The following is a 19,033-nucleotide window of genomic DNA, read 5'->3' as shown; positions in this document are numbered from 1 at the left end:
TGAAAATTGGTTTTTTGGGGAAAGGAAATGGCGCAGTATCTGTCTCACATGTCGGCGGACACCTGAACCGCGCTGAAAGGGATGAGATAAAGGAAGGTCTGTGAGAATAAAGGAAGAAAGAGGTGCCGCAGTGGAGGGCTACGGAATAATTTCAACCACCTGGGGATCTTTAGCGTGCACTGACATCGCACAGCACATGGGCGCCTTAGTGTTTTGCCTCCATCGAAACGCGGCTGCCGCGGTCGGGCTCGAACCCAGGTACTCCGGTTCAGTTCCCGAGCCCTCTAACCACTGAGCCACCGCGGCGGGTATATAGAGTCTGGTAATTTGGGAGAAAAAGAAAATGCAGGTTGGGACTTTGAAATTTGGGAAGTTCTACATTGAAATGCAGTACTTGTGTACATTTGTGTGCGTGCATTCATTGCGTGCATGCTTATATGTTGGTTTACATTTTCAAGGGTCTCCTGTTGAGACCTTACACAAGGGATGTGGGCATTACGGGCCAAATACATGTAATTAAGATCAGCATGAAATGTCGTTGAGCAGCTTGAATGCTAGTGGGTTTATTCTTACTGCAAAAGGCTCCTAAGAAATTTTCAAGTTGCTTTTTCTTGATTTGCCATATTGTATTCGCTTGTTCTGTTTCCTTTTGGCTACATTCACTGTTCTTCCAATTTTATTGTGCAAATTTAGACTATACATTCATTTATAGGAGGTCCCATTACAGCCTTAAGCTCTGGGACCTTCTTCTGTATGGCTTTGTGTAATACCAGTCTTTTATGAATAAACATTCTTCTTGAGTACAGTGCATGATTAGATCTTGTTGATCAGGCCTCTTTACAGAAAGTCATTGTTGTATTATATTTCACTGTGCTGCTGATCATATAAATGTCTGGCTGTTGTGTATATAAGCTTTACACATTTACCTAACAAGCATACAAAAATTTAGTTGTGAAACCTGATACAAGCTTTCTGAAATCAAAATCTTTGAAATAAGAGTAGCAGATGTGCTCAACTTATACTTCAAAAGATAAGGTTCCTTTGAGAGTATGAATTATGCCTTGCAGTGGTTGGGATGTACCCTCATTTCCCTTGAAATCAGTGCATCTTTTATGAAGCTATATTTGCATGATCTAGCTGGCATACTGTTTCAGAGTGGTTTGAGGGGAGCATTTAAATACAAGGGACAAGAAATTTAAATGCTCAGACTTTATAAATATCAGGAGTAAAAATTTGGTTGAAAGTGCAGGGCACGGAAATGCAGTAATCTTTCAGACAGGTGTAGGTTTTTTTGCATTTGCATTTAATTCTACAATATTTTGCTGGCGTGATTGCAATGTTCATAACAAAAAAATTGAGTATCTTTCCAGACATTTATAGTGATTGCAGTTCTGACGAAGTAGTTTGTTTATTGCATACAACCTTGCTTCTTGAATCTGAAACATTTCATTTTCTGGGACAGAGTTTACATCACCTCTTCGTAGCATAGCCTAATTTTCATGCCCTATAGGGTGTGGATGGCTGCTAGATAAAAATAACATGATGTAGTGGATCTTAAAAGCCAAATACTTGACAATAAGCTGCCAGAGGGGTGATTGTTAATCAAATAGAGGTAATATACTACATCTGTTGCCCTTCATTATTTTTATGAATTCATAGCATGCTGTTCACTTGGTTATTTTTTATTTTTTTCACATTTTAATCATCAGACGGCATCTGAAAGCCAATATCAAGTGCAGTACAAGGCAACATAAAATGTTTCTTTTGTCCCTTCACTTTTATGTCGGCTTTGGGCTGTGATAAAAAAGCTGTGTTGCATGTTGCATTCATGCTTCACATAAAATGTGAGATAGGATATGTCTCATCCTTTGATGCACTTGCGTATCAGATGCAGGAACAACTTCTATAGACACCAGATTCAATGATTTGATGTTTTCATGTGTAATAACCAAAGTCTAAATGCAATAAGGCAAGCATTCTGCTAGGGATGCACTTCCATTTGGCTTTGATGTTGGGGAACATTAAGGAGATTGCAAGTCCTTAAGACATGTGCCAGGAAATTTTGAGTGCATACTGTGAAATATAGTGATACAAAGTTGCACTCTCTCCTACAGCATGGCAGTTCAAGAAGCCTGCAGTAAAAGTGCATATATGGGGTTAGCCTTCACACTATCTAAATGTGGCCTGCACTATTTTGTACGGGGCGTGTGTGGCATTCAGTGCTAGAATACTACGGGGAAGATATGTGAAGGAATTATTGGAACTAAGGTGAAACCTTTATGATCTCACTGTATAACTCCTGTGGCTCAAAAAGTAAGCATGGGTGATACCAAGGAAAGGGAAAAGGAAGGCATATTCTGCAATGTAAGTGCATTTGTAAGCATCATCAAGTGAATTATATGCAGACTGGAAAAAACCTATGAGATATAATTTTTCTTTTCCATCTCATTTGAACATAGGCTGGAGCCTCTGGTAGACCTGATAAAGAAGGACCGTACGACGGTGGTGTGCCCAATCATCGATGTGATAGATGACAAGTCACTCCAGTACATGGGTACCAGCTCGGACTTCTACCAGATTGGTGGCTTCAACTGGAAGGGAGAATTCATCTGGATCAATCCTCCCGAGGCCTGGAGGAAGGCACGAAAGAGCAAAGCGGACCCCATGCGTTCCCCCACTATGGCAGGGGGTCTGTTCGCCATCGACCGCAAGTACTTCTGGGAGAGTGGCTCATACGATGGCGAGATGGAGGGCTGGGGGGGCGAGAACCTGGAGATGTCGTTCAGGGTAAGCTACAAGTGCTATGGGTGGTGGTTTTCATAGGCATGACAGCTTTTTATTTGAAAGGCTATGGTGCCCATTCCTTTTGGCTGCGTATGAAATGTCCTGAAGACATTATCCCCGTAGAGGCAACATTGCCATAGCTTCAAATGGCTGTGAAATACTCTTGCTGGCCCCCTTTTTTTATGCAAGATTGTTAAGGCTTCCGTTCTGCAGAAAATCCAGCGTTGACATAGTGAGTGAAAAGTCCCTGGAGAATCTAAGTGGGCTTTCAAGGTCATGTGTCCTTGTGGCATCATCACAGCCTGTCCATTGGATTGTGAGCAAATGGGCCATTGTGGCAGGTGGCAGCTAAATTAACGATCAGTCACGAGAGGTTGCTCGTGGAGAGCAACCTGTGTCGCACAAGCCCCACTGGTGGCAGCACCTGCCATCGCAGGGCAATGGCGCATCTCTTAACCGCTGCACCACTGAGTCGTATTATGACTCCCAGGGATCTTTGAATGTAAAGTAAAGAATGACCAGTTCTGCAAATATGGCCCTTAACCTATTAATACTATCACGTCATACCCTTGAGGTAGAGCTTAAGTGTCCCCTCTAATTTGTATGTCTTACAAACCCGCATCGCATGCCTCGTGGGTTTTGTTCTGTCAGCATGGTATCTGTTGCTATACTGACTGTAAAGTTGTGTTATTCTTTATTCAAAAGAAGAGGAGAGTGCATTTATGTGCATGTTATCAAAAACAGTAGAATAAAGTGTGCCGATTTGTTATTAGGCGAAATGAACAGGAAAGGTTCAGACGCAGAGAAACAGCATGATCGACGATGGGTGCTTATTGGCCTCTTTCTAGCAGTATGAACAGTTTTGTAACAGCATGCATTGGTGGCAGCTACATTAAATTGAACTTGTTTGATGGCAGAGCAACATTATCATCTCCAATAATTCAGTCGCATATTAGTTTTAATTGATGGCTGCTTCTAACTACTGTATTGAATGTCTGAAAAATCGGCTACCAATCACATGGAAGATGGAGTGATGTTGCCAAACAAGCTGCTTCTTTGAGGTCTGTAATTAGGCAGTTTTTGTTGTGCATCTGCAAAAGCTTTATGTAAGTAACAGGTGCTTGTTGCAATGCAGTGATGCTCATCTTACCAACGACAGTTTTAGCGGAGCGTGGCTAACACAGTGCCCAAGAAGCGTAGTACAGTGAGGTGCTATCTAGTGAGAAAAAATCATAGGACTTCAATGCTGGACTGAAAAAACTTTTCCCTGTGCTGTCAGTGACAGGAGTAACTGCATTAACAGAATTTGTTGTTTGAAGGAGGAAAGGAACAAAAATAAGTGAAAATGTAAAATCCTAAACAAAGTTGGACAGCTGCTTCACATGGTGTCATTGCTATGACGACAGCGCGCACCATATCTAGTTAGATTTAACACCTAGAAAATTTCCACTTTATGTGAAGACCAGTGACGATTTGTCACCTAGGTTTTTACAGAGGGTAATGCACGAATTGGAACTCAATGCAACCATTTAGATTGAGGTGCAACACATGAAAGAACATAGCGGTGGCGCTGTATTTGGTCCGAAGCAGGTGGGCAGAGTGCCACCATGTTGAGATCGCTACAACTGCAAGCACTGCAAAGGTTGCAACGTAAACTGCATGGGTTTGCATACATACGTAAGACGCAAGGCTCACACTTCCGTTTGGCGCATGCATGCTACTGCCCCCACAAGCTACTATTTGCATATGCAGAGCTGTTTCGAATGCATAGCTAAAACTGTTTATTGTCACTTAATTTTCTGAAGTATGCAGTGTTGCTACTTGCCCTTTATAGCTGTACTCAGTTTTGGAGTCATACCGCGATGGTGGCCTAGTTAGTGGCTTGACACTTGTATGCGGGAGAGGTGTGGCTCGATCCCCATTGCAACTGGATTCTCACCGGTGATGCAGTTTGTGGTGTTCTTTGGCTAAAGTTGCCCTTGCACCACTGAAACTCATCATGATCATCAGTTTTGGATTCATCATGTATGTGCAAGTATAGCTAAATAGTATGTGCTTTATGTGCTGGAAAAAATTGATGCTGCCACGTTAAACAGAATTTATTGTATCAGGCATCAAAGAAGACATACCTACTAACACCAAATGTGTTTTCTGCTTACAAGATGCATGACTAGGACAGGGTTTAGCATGTGATAGCAGTGCAAGGTAAGAGTAACTTGCACTTAAGTTTATGTAGCCACTTGAGCCTGTACACTTGGTTGCTCAGAATGGATTTTATTCTTCTCATATTCCTGACCCCACTATTTTTGTGTCAGTTTGTTTGAGCATCATATTAGTTCATAGCTTAAAATGGTGCCAAAAGTAACGCATTTTGTCGCTGTTCTAAACTTTGTGTTGCCTCTTTCCAGTTACAAACGGGAAAACAGAAAGCATATTAGACTTGTAGATATCTTGACAGTGGCTGGGAGTTCTAGATAGCTTGTGGTACTTTTTAAGTAGCCCCGACAGTGCCAAAAGGATAAAGGATTTAGGATAATGGGGAATTGTGGTGTGGCAGTGTTTTGATTTATTGAGACCATTACTTGTTTTCAGATCTGGATGTGTGGTGGCTCCTTGGTGATTGCCCCATGCTCGCACGTGGGTCACATTTTCCGCGACTACCACCCATACAAATTTCCAAGCAACAAGGACACGCATGGCATCAACACTGCCCGGCTGGCGGAAGTGTGGATGGACAACTACAAATACTACTTCTACCAGAACCGCCCGGAACTTAGGGTGTGTTGAATAATTAGCAATGCTATTGGTTTGAGAGAGGTAACGCATGGTCATTGCCAGATACTTCACAGTAAAATTAGCAGGGTGTTTAGTGTGATGCACTGGCAGTCTTTCCATTTCACTCGTTTTAGGACAGATATCTCCTGGGGAAGGTTTTCCGTCACATAGCTGCCCTGGCGAAGAAGGCAAAGCAGAAAAAATGCAAGAAATCTTCCATTCCTCTCTAGACAGAATTAGTTAACAGTATTTTTTCGGTAGACTTGGTATATATATTAAGCACAAATTGCCAGTCACCAAAAGCAGTAAACTGTGAAGTCACTGAGAGTAGTGTCTTGCAGCATTGCAGCATAGGCCAGTTTTTATTTTGTCACTGCCATAGTTGCTGGATCATTCCCTTGGAATGGTGATCATCACTGTATTCGATTGCTGCAGTGTAATCTTAATACTGTCTTGCATTTCTGAAAGGGCAATATCTGTGCCTTGTAAATGTGACGGTACATTGCTATAGTCGGATACAACTCATGAACAAAGCTGTAAATGCCCCTCAGAGAAGACCCCGCAACCAATGGCCTTGACCAGTTCATGACATTATGGTCAATCCCCTTGTACTTGCTAGCATGATATAACAGGGGTTTGGAAGAAGAAAGGGGAATAAGCACAGTTTAATTGATTAACTGTGGCATCATGAAAAATGGTTGACACCATTGGCTGGAGGGCCTCCTTTGATGGGCACCTGCCACTTCTTTCTTGAGTAGTATGCAACACAGTAGGTAGATTGAATTATTATTTAGGGTTGAAAAATTACTTTATTAGCTTCTGGATGTGAGAATCTGCATTTTTCTTGCATATTTTTATGCACAGAAGGCCAGTATCATTACAATGAAATTGAATGAATTGCTGGCAAAAGTTCCTTTGAGCATTTTGAGTGTTTAGTGTGTCAGACTGAAAACCGTTTACGTAATGCTAAATGAAAATAGTATGCAAATGCCAGCTCTTATTTTTTTTTTCTTGCCAACTGTGCATGTGTGGTTAAGAGTCAGAGTCCAGGGCTTCCATTGGCCTGTCCAGGGTTTGTGCAGATTGAATCCATGCACAGGCAGAGGAAGAGGGGAGCAGCACCTGAAATATTCCCCCCCCCCCCTTTTTTTTTTTTACCTGACTGAGAACTTAGTGCTGTCCTGTGTATTGAAGCTTAGCACCTTTATTATGCTGAATAAAACCAGGGATGTTATCAAACTGCATTTGTAGAGCATTTAGTTCAATAGCTCACTATACCTATGAACTGACCATGAGTTTTTTTTTTCACTGCAGAAAATGCCATTTGGTGACATCTCAGATAGGAAAGCCCTCCGCAGCAAGCTGCAATGCAAGTCTTTCAAGTGGTACCTGGACAACATATATCCCAACAAGTTTGTGCCTAGCGAGAAAGTGTTTGCCTTTGGAAATGTAAGTGGTGGTCCCACTCTGCACTTGCTTTTCATATGCAGCAGTGAGAGTGCAAGGGTGACATGGAATCAAGAACCCTTTCTATTAACTGTACAATGACAGTGTCATATGGGCACCTTTTTGGCTGTGGAGGGTTGTCTCTATTGAATTTGTGAAGATGTATTCATGAAACTACTCAGGGACAGTAAGCTGATGGTGGCCAACAAATGCAGCAGCCTTTTATGAGGCCTCTCTGGCCTTGGTAAGTTTTAATGGTGGTAGCGCTCGTTTACCCTTAAGGCTGCCTGTTTGCCATAGGTACAAGACAAGTGCTGATAGAAGTGGTATCGACTTTAGTTGTTGCAGCATCTACTTAGCAGTGCTTAATATATGCAAAACTATGAGTATTTCTGTCATTAAATGGGAGTGAAACACACTTAGGCTTAGTGTTTGCAGACTGAGGCAATTCAGAGGCAGCTGATTGTATATTATCAAAATTTTCTTTTCACTTATTGTATGGCGAGAAATGGTTCGGATCAAGTAATGCCCTTTTTAGTCACAGGTAGAAGTAAAAAAATTTGTATTTGAGGTATTCAGGCATCAGAAAAGAGCATTTTCCCTAAACTGCAGATGTGGTGGGCGGCATTTTAACTTCCCATATCAAGTTGCTTGTTTTAGCCTAAATACTGTTTGTGTCATTTGATAGGGGACATTGTTGCAGTTAGGCTCTCGTATGGGGAGCTGTAGTAGCTGTGAGTGTGTACAGGCTACTGTGGTCCTGTTCCTTTACTTGTCTTGTGATCTTTGATTCGGGTGCGAAATGAGCAATCAGAGTGCAGAATGTTGTTGTGTCCTGTATTCCATTCCTGTTGTGTCAAGTTTGTTTCTGAGCTGTGCATCTCTTTATCTTTAAAAAATTTTTCACCTGCTGTGAACTGTGAAAATTTGTAAGACGTTCCTTAATGCTGGTCTAAAGAAAAAGTAATCTTGATGGCAAGGCAAAGCTACTGCACCTCACACATTCTTTATTTAAAAAATTTGTTGATACCACTATGAAAAAAGATATGGACATTTAATTGTACCAGCAGGTGTCGAGTATGTTTTTATGTAGGTGCGAGCTTTCTGACAGCGGTGCATTGTAGCCTTGAATTGCCAGGTGAAGTTACAGACCAATCAGGGTGTGCAGCTGATTAACAGGTCCGAATTCCTGTGCTTCTATGTTTCCAGCATTTTATTGATAGTTGCATGCATGGGACAATTTGCGATCTTGAGCATATTGAGGTACTGCATTTAACAATCACCGGTGTAGTAGAAGATGAATGGATGCATGTTTGGTGATGTAATGTGCTGTTGTCATATTTTCTTGCAGGCAAGGAATCCAAACACAGGCATGTGTCTAGATTCCATGAGCCACAACTATGACAACACTGAACCATTGGGCATCTACCCTTGCCACAAGGATACCAACAGTGGTGGAAACCAGGTAACTGTGAAGTTTTGTTGCTGTATGGGCAATTGGAGGCAGCTGCCATTCGACAGAGGTTAATGTTCAAAAGGTCAATGTAAGAAGGTTCTGGCGAGCAGTGAAATTTCTTTTCATCAGTATAACTTGCTAGGGCGGGTAAGCATGAGATCACTTTAATTTTGAGGAGGTTTAGTAGGGACTTGGAAAAAGGGAGAATCCTTCCAAGCATATTTGTAAACTACAGGTACATTAACCCTTACAGTGGCGGACATTTAAGGATTTAGGTAACTAGAGAACAGATTTGTGTACAGATGGTTCCTGTCTTGCATCTCAAATTCTTTTCGCTTTAACAGACTGCTCCGATGGATGTAGTGCTTCATGCCAGCGCAAGTGTATGACCAATCTTCTACAATATGCATAGATAGAGCAATACTCTTTCATGTAGTTAGTAATAGGATAATAAGAACGGAATTTCAGTTTGCACTGCATCTTGCAAAGAGGAAAAAAACTTGTTCTGCAGGGTTTTTAAATTGCCTTCAGTGACATACTGGTGAGAAGCAACCTTGAGTGAATTCATGTCAGACTCCAAAGATTGACTTAAAAGTGGCACTTAGGGTAGTGTGAGAGAAAAATGGGCTATGCATTTCCTTGCACTGCAGCCAAATTATATTTTGGTTGCTTGCTTGTTAAGCGGGCATTGGATGTGCAAAATTATATATAAGGCACAAATGTGGAGAAGCTGCCCTTGCAGCAAATTCTTGTTTTCTCATGCAAAAGTGATAGTGCTTTGAATACTGCGCTGTGTTGTTTGAAGAATGAGCATGGGTGCAAAAAATTACTTCATCCTTTATGCAGAGCAGTAATGTCCAGGAGAGGAAACAACCCATTTCGTGCGAGCATGTGCATGTCATAAAGTGTATACTAGTCACTGCTTGACATCACATAAAGTAGAGGCATTGATAAAGGCTTATATTTACTGTCGGCACCAAAGGTTCATGGAATGCGTGTTCTCAGAAAAAATTTGTTGTGGCTTTGCCTCGCGACCTGGTCACCTGGTATCTTTAAGATACCAGCAGGCGCTAATTGCATTCCTCATACTTTGACACATTTCAGGTGACTTACTTGCATGGCTGCACCGAAGTTAATTTTTTTCTGCACACCTGCATATCAGGAACCTTTGCTGCTGGATAGTACAGTCTCTGGCAGTGCAGAATACAAGATTTTCTTGCTGCATCTTTTCATGTGAATAAGCAAAGACTTGCCACTGTGCACATATTAAAGCACCTCTTTGTGCTTTAAAACATAAGGCAGATTTTTTGTGGCAAAAAAAAAAAAAACTCATATGAAATGGCTATGTGCAATGTTGCGCTGTTGGCTTTGGACCTAGGTTGCTATAAATAAGGGGGGGGGTCTTACAATTTCTTTAAAATTTCTGGCACAATTGTGATCATAAATACCATGAGAGTGTGCTTTTTTATGTGTGCAATTAGAATTTGAATAGTCAACTAGAATATGGGTTATAAGGAGTTTTTTGGTTTTAATTGGGCTCTTTGTTACAGGCTGTTAGCAAAAAAATGTTTCTAAATTATTAGAAGTATTTACGGAACTGCATCACCCAGGATGCACTTTATGCGGTGTTGCTGTTTATACACTTGCCTCAGTGAAAATACATTGGCAAAAAAATATATTAATGGAACATACAAAATGGTTTGGCTGGTAACCTAAGAAAGCAATGAATTAAATTTGATGCATAATGTTAAAGCCATTAAATATAGCCTCACCGCACAGCTCTGCTGCTCCCAGATAAAATGGTACAAGCTCATTCTACTTGCCCAAGGCAAACCAGAGAAAAAGCCCGTAAGGCAGAGAATGTATTTGTAGAATCATAGAGAGAAAGGCACTTGAAATCTATGTGCACTTATCAAGTCGGGGGAAACTGAGTTGCGGGAAAACGGCTGTAGCAGTGGCTGCACTGCTATGATGCCATCTTGGAAGGTGTTACCGCATGACAAGCTTTCAAACAGTAGTGAAATTGTGGCGGCTGGGGAGCAGTTCCGGAATTGTGATCGTGTGACGTGGAATGTCAGTTTGAAGCTCACACTTAATTTTTCAGCCACGTGACTCTCAAAACATTCTTTTTTTTCCCTGTGCTTTGGGATTGTTTTGAGTGTGGTCATTTGCGGACATATATTGGAAAGTATATTTATAGTGCAGCAGGAAGTTAGGTGAGCAGATGAGATAAAGAAGTTTGTGGGGGTATGGTGACTGCAGCTGGCAAAGGATGGAGCTAATTGGAGGGACATGGGAGAGGCCTTTGCCCTGTAGTGGATGTAGTCAGCCTGATGATGATGCTATTTATAGTGCGTAAAAAATCATCTTCCTCTCGATTTTTTGCGATCTCAACGGCCGCATCTCTCCTTAAGTGCCTCAGATGTTATTGTGCTAAGTCATATAGTGCAGCTTATGATTTCATTGTATTCTTACTTTGCGGTCTTATACATATATAGTATGTGATGGGAGTTACGAATTAGGGTGTAAAGAGGTGGTTGGGGCATGCTGAGTTCACAAGCATTTTGCACGCAGCTGGTGTCATACACATGGCGGCACGAGATTCGCAAGGAGGACAGCTGTGCAGAACTGGGAAGTCATCCATCCGAAGGAGACAAGACTGGCCGCAAGGTCATGATGGCCCCGTGCGGAGAAGGAGCGGAGTCTGAAGAGCGGCAGCGGTGGGACCACACTCGTGGTGGCCCACTGAAGCATCGGCAGACGGGTCTGTGCATTGAGGCGGCCTCCACTGAGCAGGATGCTGTGCTGGCCAAGCCTTGCACTGGAGGCCACAATCAGGTCTGGTGGTTCCTTCACTATGCCCGGCCGCAAGTGGATGTGCTGCACAACACAAACTAGGCTGAGTGGTGCTTCCGTGTGTTGTTTCAGATGTGTGTGTGTGAAGGTTATAGACACTGGTGCACATGTGAATGACTTGCTCATGACGTCCATTCTTCTCCTGGCTGCCGCTGTTAGCCATTGGAGCTGAAAATCGCGGTGGCAGTGATACTTTGCTTCACTGAGCATTTGTGTATGTAGCTGTCAGAGACAATTGTTGTGAATTTATACTTGTTAGTTGGGATGAGTTTTCTCTTTTTTTTTTATCCCTGTTTGCATGTTGGTTGGGTGATGCCTCAAAGATTACTTCCCAAGACTTGTGGCTGTGTGTTCATTGTTTCTGACTTTTTTTGAACCATTGAAAACAGCTGCTGTTGAATTTAAAACTTTTTCATACATATTATGGACAGCATTTTTCTGAGGTTAAAGTGAGGAACCGGCAGAATGTGTTTTCTTCAAGCAGCACTAGCAGCAATTTCTGAAATGTATGTTCCTGGAATAGCTGTGCCTGATGTGATGATGAAACTTACTGCTCCTGCAACGTCTACGGCGACTCATATTTGTTAAATTGCAGTGTATATTTTCTTCTTTTTGACTAGAACTATTTGCTATAAACATTACATTACTTGCTTAGTGAATGCAAAACATTTCTTTTTATGTTTGCATTCCCCTGAGCATTTAATTCTGATTCTTTTGGTTATGACAGTCGTGGCTACAAACATTGGTGCACGGTTCTTAAAAGTGAGATGTTCTTAATGTTTGCCCAAGGCTTCCTGTGCTGTCTATGCACCTTGCAGTAGATAAAAGCAGTTGGATTCAGAAGGGATTCCTAGCTAAGCACCTGGCTGCATTTTGACCACTGTTCATAAACACTTCTCCTCCTTCTGAAAGTTTTCATCCGAGGTTTACTGACTGACACAGACGTCTTTCTTTCCTTTTAAATGGGGGTCATTTTCTGGTTCTTGCAGCCAAGAGTTCGTGTTTTGGAGCATGCACTCAGTGGTGACAGTTGAAGCTTGCAGAAGATGCTTTTTTGTGCACTTATGGTGTGTTGCCATAGCATTGTATAAATTGCAAATTTTTGTACATTTTCTTGCTTGCTTAAGCTTTGGCTTGTCTTTTTTTATTGCATGTGTGCCTTGCTTGCATGCAACTGTCATATAAACTATCTTCTTTTTTTTGCCTGTGCTACTGCTGCTGTTTGCAGAAGGCTTGTTCTTCAGGTTGCGTTGCACAGCAACCTTGGTCAAAGTGTTGTTTGCACGGCCTTGCTCTAGCATATTTTGGACTACAACTGAGTGTTGGAACATACATTCACAAATGTTGGAACATACATTCCAGTGGTGCGGCCGTGCGGCAGGCTGTTGAGAATATTTGAGGGTTGTAAGGCTGTGCGAGTACTGCAGGTTCAAATGGATTGGAAAAAGGTACTCTTTGCTGTAGCTTTAGAGTCTGCTACAGTTGAATGAAAATGTTAGTCTTCCCTGTTTGAATGCAAGCAATTTAATAGTGTTCTGAGGAGCTTCATGGCATTTCTAAATATTTATGAAAGTTGAGCATATTATGGATGCATAACAAAAACATGAGAGTGTTGCAAAGGTTGGACGGGTCACAGTGTGACTAGAAGTCAATGTATATGTATGCTTCTTATGTGGTGTGGGTTGCAAAACAAAAACAAAAGTCATTTTTTGAACTCTGGGTTTCACATTCGACAAAGTGCCTCAGTGCAGTGGCATAACATAGTATCGTTAGAAGAGGGGCAATTTGTTGTATCGGATGAAATGGCACCACATTCATTCTTGTGGCAGGTAGTGCCACGCTAGTGTCTTAAAACTCAAAATGATGAGATGATGTATTGGATCAACTTTATTGCAGCTGCATGGTTAAACATTCATCGAGGCTCTATTAAGCTGATGGTATTAACTTGTAGTGTATAAGGTTGCGAACATTAATTGTCCGTAAGCTTACCTTAAGCCGCTCAAGCCTTCATTGTCATGAAGATGCTAGAGATTCTAGCTTTTTAAAAATTGGAATCTGTGTCTTTTTGCCTTTACCTGGCCGGTATGAAACTAGAGTAAGGTTAAAATGGTGCCGAAGGTGCTTTAGCTAAGCATAGACCCCTGCTGTACACTGTGAAAGTTTTTTTGAAAGGTATGTGAAACGAAGCTGAAAGAAACAAAATTACAAGGGACATTGTTTTGGTATCCAAGAGAAAGACTTTTTCTGCTGAAAGCTGCAGCTGCGTTAAGCTTTCTGTCGCTGTTATTCTTTGTTATTGATAAACTTATTGTAACAAACAGTTAGTTTATCAATGTGTTCTTTGCTGCAAAAGTTTTTCAAGTGCTTCTTACTGACTTATTTATGGAATACTGGTTTCAATTGGCCTGTGCTATATGCAGTTATACTCAGATAATCTTAACTGCTTGAAGGGGGGGTGCTGTCAAAATGAATGTTTGCATGCAAGAACAGGCCACTAGTGCTTTGCTTTTAATTTTGGGCTGGCTCCATTGTATGCATGTAGAATTCTGCGTGGCATTTTCTGTACTAGTAGTAGTACCTCTTTTATTTGTGTGTGTGTGTGTGTGCATGCAAGAATAGAAGTGAAGCTTTGTTGCTTCTATAAAACCATTGGGCCTCTTGCAAACTGGTGCTCTATTGCTCTTCATATTATGAAGACAGAGGTGCATCTTTTAGCATTTTTCATGTCAGTGCTAAAGTTTAGAGAAGTCTTTTAGTTGAAATTACAGTAGCTAAAGGCAGCACTAGAAATTGTAGTTTAGTGTTGAAATGTGCGATACTAATGTGTTAACCTGGTTAGGTTTATGTTTCCAAAGGGCATAACTCAATTACTATTACACAACACTTTTATGAACAGAAACATTTTTGTACAGGCCAATTTGCCAATTTATTACCTTGGCAAAGGCTGTTTACCTGTGGAGTGATGCTGTTGAAGGGGAAAGCTGGCTAGTTAGTGGAAATGCAGACTTAACAGTTTGGATAATGCTTGTGGAAACAGCAGATGTACAACAGGATAACACACCTTTACTTGTGATGCTTCATGGTTTCTAGCGATATGAGCTTACATCAGTCGTGAAAAAAAAAAAAAAAGATGGCTTCCTTGCAGGTTGGACTGCAGTGATGACTAGTTCGGTAACCAGCTAAGGTTATGGGGGTTAAGGTACTGAGATGATGTAGCATGAAGCTCCAGTGTGCAAATGATCCTGTTGCACTGAGCAGGTAACTGATGTTGTGCTGATGGCTTATTGGACATTGTCAGTACTGCTGTTCTTATTTAGTCTGTCATTTTTGTCAACAGTAGACAGGTAGCAGTGATAGCATCTTCTGCTATGCTAACTGGAATGCACTGAAAGAGTACCGATAAAAGGTCAAGCACATTTAGTTTATTGGTACGAGTTGGCATCATTCCTAGATTGTGGAACCAATGAGTGCACTAATTTACTGGTATACTCATACAAACTGGGCATTGCAGCATGCCTTTATAGTATTTGCCATGCAGGACTGGCCATAGTTCTTTGGATGTTTATGAAGGTGGTCAGGAAAGCTAGTTTTCTGTTTTCAGAGGCTTCAGCAGCATTTTACTGTGGCACAGTTGGTTTAGAATAGGCCTCGAACAAGTTTGTTCGCAGTTGAATGCCACCCACTTTTCTGATTTCGAATGGTCAGAAGGCACCGCAACTAAATTTGGCCAGTTTTACTGTGTTTTTTCTGCTGTCAGTGCAGTATACTCATTAGCATCTACCTCAGTGCAGCTTAGGGACGCAAAGGAAAGCTATATGCAGTTTTTACGGAAACTTCGCATTTGAAGAAAAATTAATCCTGGTACAGGAATCATGGCACTTTGCTAAGTAGTGTTGCAGATTTGCGAACTTACTCTGTGCTGTCTTGCATGGGAAGCAGATTAAATGCCTTTAAAAGCATTGCACACACTGAATGCTTTTAAAACTGCTAATTAGCTCTGAATTACCTACCTTGGTGTTTGCTTCATAAGTTGTGTGCAATGTGCTTCCATTTATTTTATGCAGTTGTATCCTTGACTGCATTCTTTCGTTTTTCATGCCTGGTAATGAGTGTAATTGGAAAGAAATTAACAGAAATGTATACTCATGGTTAGAAATGTGATTGGTTAGCTAGTTTAATGAAACAGGTTTTTCTTTGCTTTCTAAAATTATGCCCCGGACAAAAACCTAAGGTGTCATTCTGCCAGTGTTGTTATTTTCGCATTCATTATTTTATGAATTCTTCGGTAACTTGCGTACTTCAATATGTGGTAATGAAAGTGAAAATCTGTTAGCTAGTGGTTTCTGAGTGAAAACTTTTGTGGCGTTATTGCAGCAGCTTACTCTTCCAATTATAAACTATCAGTGCTACAGTTGGAGGTATGAATGAGTGCATATATTGTGTGCAGCATTTGTTTCGAATTTGCAGGTATATTTATCATTCAAAAAGTGGTTGTGTCACTTTCACATAAAGAAAAAAATGTATTTTCTCACTAGCAATGGACCAGCAATTGTGTCCTGCGTGCGCTCGTGTGTTTGTGAGAAATGCAGGCTGAGGGCTTTCCATACTGATGCCTTTAAGTGAGATTATAAGAAAAGCCTGTGTATTTTTTTGCTTTTTTTTCCCCATATAGTCACTCTGTATTTTCAGCTGCATGTCAGTGCTGCTGTACTGTAGGTCATACAAGCGAAGAATGTGTTCAGGTATGCAGTGCTTACTTTTAGGCTCGCCTTGTGCTGTATGCCACTAAGAACGATAGCAGTGCAGGTCTTACTGGCTACACCAGTTCTGCGAGCCACGAAATACTCTGTGAGAATTGTGGAAATGCATTGTTGGGGCTGGCTTATGCACTGTCAAAGGAGTATTAGTGCACAGTGCTGGGGAAATACTCTGTGAAACTAAGCCACTCGAACATGCGTTATAAACATAGTTCACATTGCGAGCAAGCCATTTTCCCAGAATCGCATTTTGGATAATGATGTCTTTCTTGGAATATTAAGCTTTCATCACTAGAGGCCCTTCTTGTTTGAAATGTATGCTCGCCTTGAAATGTCAGGGCTGTGCAATGTCAGCAGATTTAACCTCCTGACATCATTTGCTCCTGAACTCTAGTTTTCTATTGTGCTTGACTTCTCAAACAGGTTAGTATCAGCCTCTGTACGGCCGTCAAGCAGGCGAGTGGAATTTTCCTGTTATTGCTGAATAGAAGCCATACAAGTGGTGTCGAACTGCTTTAATCTTCGGCTGCCAATGTGGCGTTCGCTTCCGATCACGTGCCGCGTTCATCTCGAGCAGACTTCTTCCTTGCTCACTTTCAGCGCAAGGCACTAGTCTTCAACAAATGTCTTTAAATTCTAAAATAAGGCTATTTGTGCCTCTTTGTGCATTTCAGGGCATCATCTAATATGCACATTCAGCGTCTTCATTTAGCGACCACTTATCAGTCTAGGCTTAGACCAAGGAAGCTGAGTCAGCAACGGCATTCCTTCTCTCAGGTGCCAAGGTTCCTCTTTTCATCAGTCTGCTCGCGTTGTGCATCGCATTGTTGGATGTTTATCTGTCATTGCAGCACCAGCTGCTGTTAACAACCTGCTGCAATGACGCATTGCCCCAAGCTTCAGGCTGTAGTGAAGTCTGTAAAACGGAGGGCAAAAGCAAAAAAAAAGAAAAAAGAATGAACTGAGGTTTAACCATCATTGGAGAGCCTCAATTTAACCAGAGCACTTAACTATAGTTTCGCTGTTACGTAAACTACTTTGGGACATAGAACCGAGATAACTAACGCATGTTTAGGTTTACTGCACATGACTGACTATTCACTGCATCAGCATGTGCCAGCTGTTTGCAAATGACCACGACGTAAGTGGCTCTGCCTCCAAACACATGGAAGCCGCGCATTAGTGGGCAGTAGCAGGTGTATGTGCCCTGGCGCTCAGTGGGGTGCAGCGCATTGCCTGCTGCTGCATTTGTTCCTGCCGCAAGGCACCCATGTGCGAAGTCGACGTCCCACTGCCTCATTGCTGCACATGCAACTTGTGTACAAACGTCTTTTGTCGTATGACTCGCCTCTTAGGGACATATATTGTTTTATTAAAATTATTGCTATCGCATATATACATGCAGAGATGTGTACATAGCCATCTATTTTGAAGAGAGTTGAGAAAATAAAATTTCTTTTTCTTTTGTTGTTATTCCTGCCTGAAGTCCATTGTCCTTGTGTCCTGACCCTTAGGCCTTTGTAAACACAGCGTGAAAAGGACAGGATGAACAGGGAACACTTAGGTAATAACAGGACAGGTGCTGTCATGTTGTGCTGTTATCGCTTGTCTTTTTGTTAGCTGCACCTTATTCGTTTGTTCTCTCGCCCGAGTTGATTGATTGAGCATATTCCCCTGCCCCGCTGTGTCTGGGGGCTGGAGTGGAGTATATCAGCGGGCCAGCTGGGGAGGGTATCTTTTGCACAGCCATCGTCATTGCCTCGGCGCACGCGGCGGTTGCAACACTCGTCAATTCTTCCCACCTTTTACAGTAACAGCTGTTAAGGCCATGTTTCCTGGCTGCACTGTCGGCGTCATGACACAAATTAGCGCAAGGAGGACAGGGGAGAGGGGAACAGTTACGGCGCACCATGCTTATTGGTCGGAGCACTAGTGATGTCACAGTGAGGGAGAAAACAGGTGCAGCGCACCACGATGATTTGTTCTACCCCTCTCCTGTTTAACTCACTGCACCTGTCACGCTGGATGCCCACCTTGCTTATATGGATTAATGAGCAACCGTGTTCAGAAGTACTTAACACTGCAACTGCCATCAGGGTTTCCCAGCTACAGAGCTGTCGCTGAAATTTGCATTACCAGAAGGGTGAAATAGTGAATTTTTTTTCTGCTGCACGCAGCAGTGATGATGGCCCAGTTGTTGTTGCCGCCTCTGAAGTGATGACCCATACCGATGGTTGGGGATTGTGGGGATTGACCAGGGTTTGGTACAGATCCAAACAGGAGAAAAGTTCATCCAGTATCTCAAGCAGCTCATAAATAAAAATTGAGGAATCTGGGGAAACAAATGATAAATTTTGAGAGATTTTGAGGAGATTGGATTGAAAATCAAGGAAACAAAGAGGTGAGGGTTAAAAGTAATTAAAAAGTAATAAAGAGTTGGAGGGGCCCCTGTACTTTCATCTTCTTCGTACAGCCACGTAATACTCCCAGAGTACTGAAGGATTATGTTACTACTAAGGTTGGAGTATAGCACCTGGAGTGGCAGCTTAGGCAGGATCGAGAAGGTCACGTGACGTGCACTTCTGAGTGACTGGTGCTATACAGCCGCACGATTTTCGAATAGCGCACCGGATGGCCAGAATTCGTAGCACCACAGCGCCGAACGTAATCGCGTTTACGTTTAGTTAAAGGTCAGCTGAGCCACTTTCTGAGACTTTCACAATATACAAGGATCCAACTCTGTATAGACTTTACATAAAGCATGATAAGTTTCTTTGTGCTAGCATTCAGGATGGTGACATAATTGACGAATAAAATTAAGGCTTCTTCTCACAGCACCGGAGGGGTGCGGAAGAGCTCGCTGCGATGTTACGGACGGTAAGATCTCGAATTTCCAGTGCTGTCAACCACACTGCCGTTCCTCATTGGATGCTGCCAAACAACGCTCAGTGGACTTTTT

General features: G+C 42.0%; 1 protein-coding gene across 1 annotated transcript in view; it reads left to right on the top strand.

The window, feature by feature from the left end:
* The window catches only part of LOC144125370 (polypeptide N-acetylgalactosaminyltransferase 1-like), a 48,816-nt gene extending 31,269 nt beyond the window's left edge, over positions 1-17,547 (top strand). The window contains exons 4-8 of the mRNA XM_077658693.1: positions 2,460-2,787; positions 5,377-5,562; positions 6,874-7,008; positions 8,357-8,470; positions 11,036-17,547. Coding sequence (XP_077514819.1) covers positions 2,460-2,787; positions 5,377-5,562; positions 6,874-7,008; positions 8,357-8,470; positions 11,036-11,359 — 1,087 coding nt within the window. The 3' untranslated portion in view covers positions 11,360-17,547. The remainder of the gene's footprint in view (positions 1-2,459; positions 2,788-5,376; positions 5,563-6,873; positions 7,009-8,356; positions 8,471-11,035) is intronic.
* The last annotated feature ends 1,486 nt before the right edge of the window (positions 17,548-19,033 follow it).

This window comes from Amblyomma americanum, chromosome 3 (genome assembly GCF_052857255.1).
Source record: "Amblyomma americanum isolate KBUSLIRL-KWMA chromosome 3, ASM5285725v1, whole genome shotgun sequence".
Classification (NCBI taxonomy): domain Eukaryota; kingdom Metazoa; phylum Arthropoda; class Arachnida; order Ixodida; family Ixodidae; genus Amblyomma; species Amblyomma americanum.
Note: the sequence above shows the minus strand (reverse complement) of the source record. Positions and strands in the feature narration are given on the sequence as shown.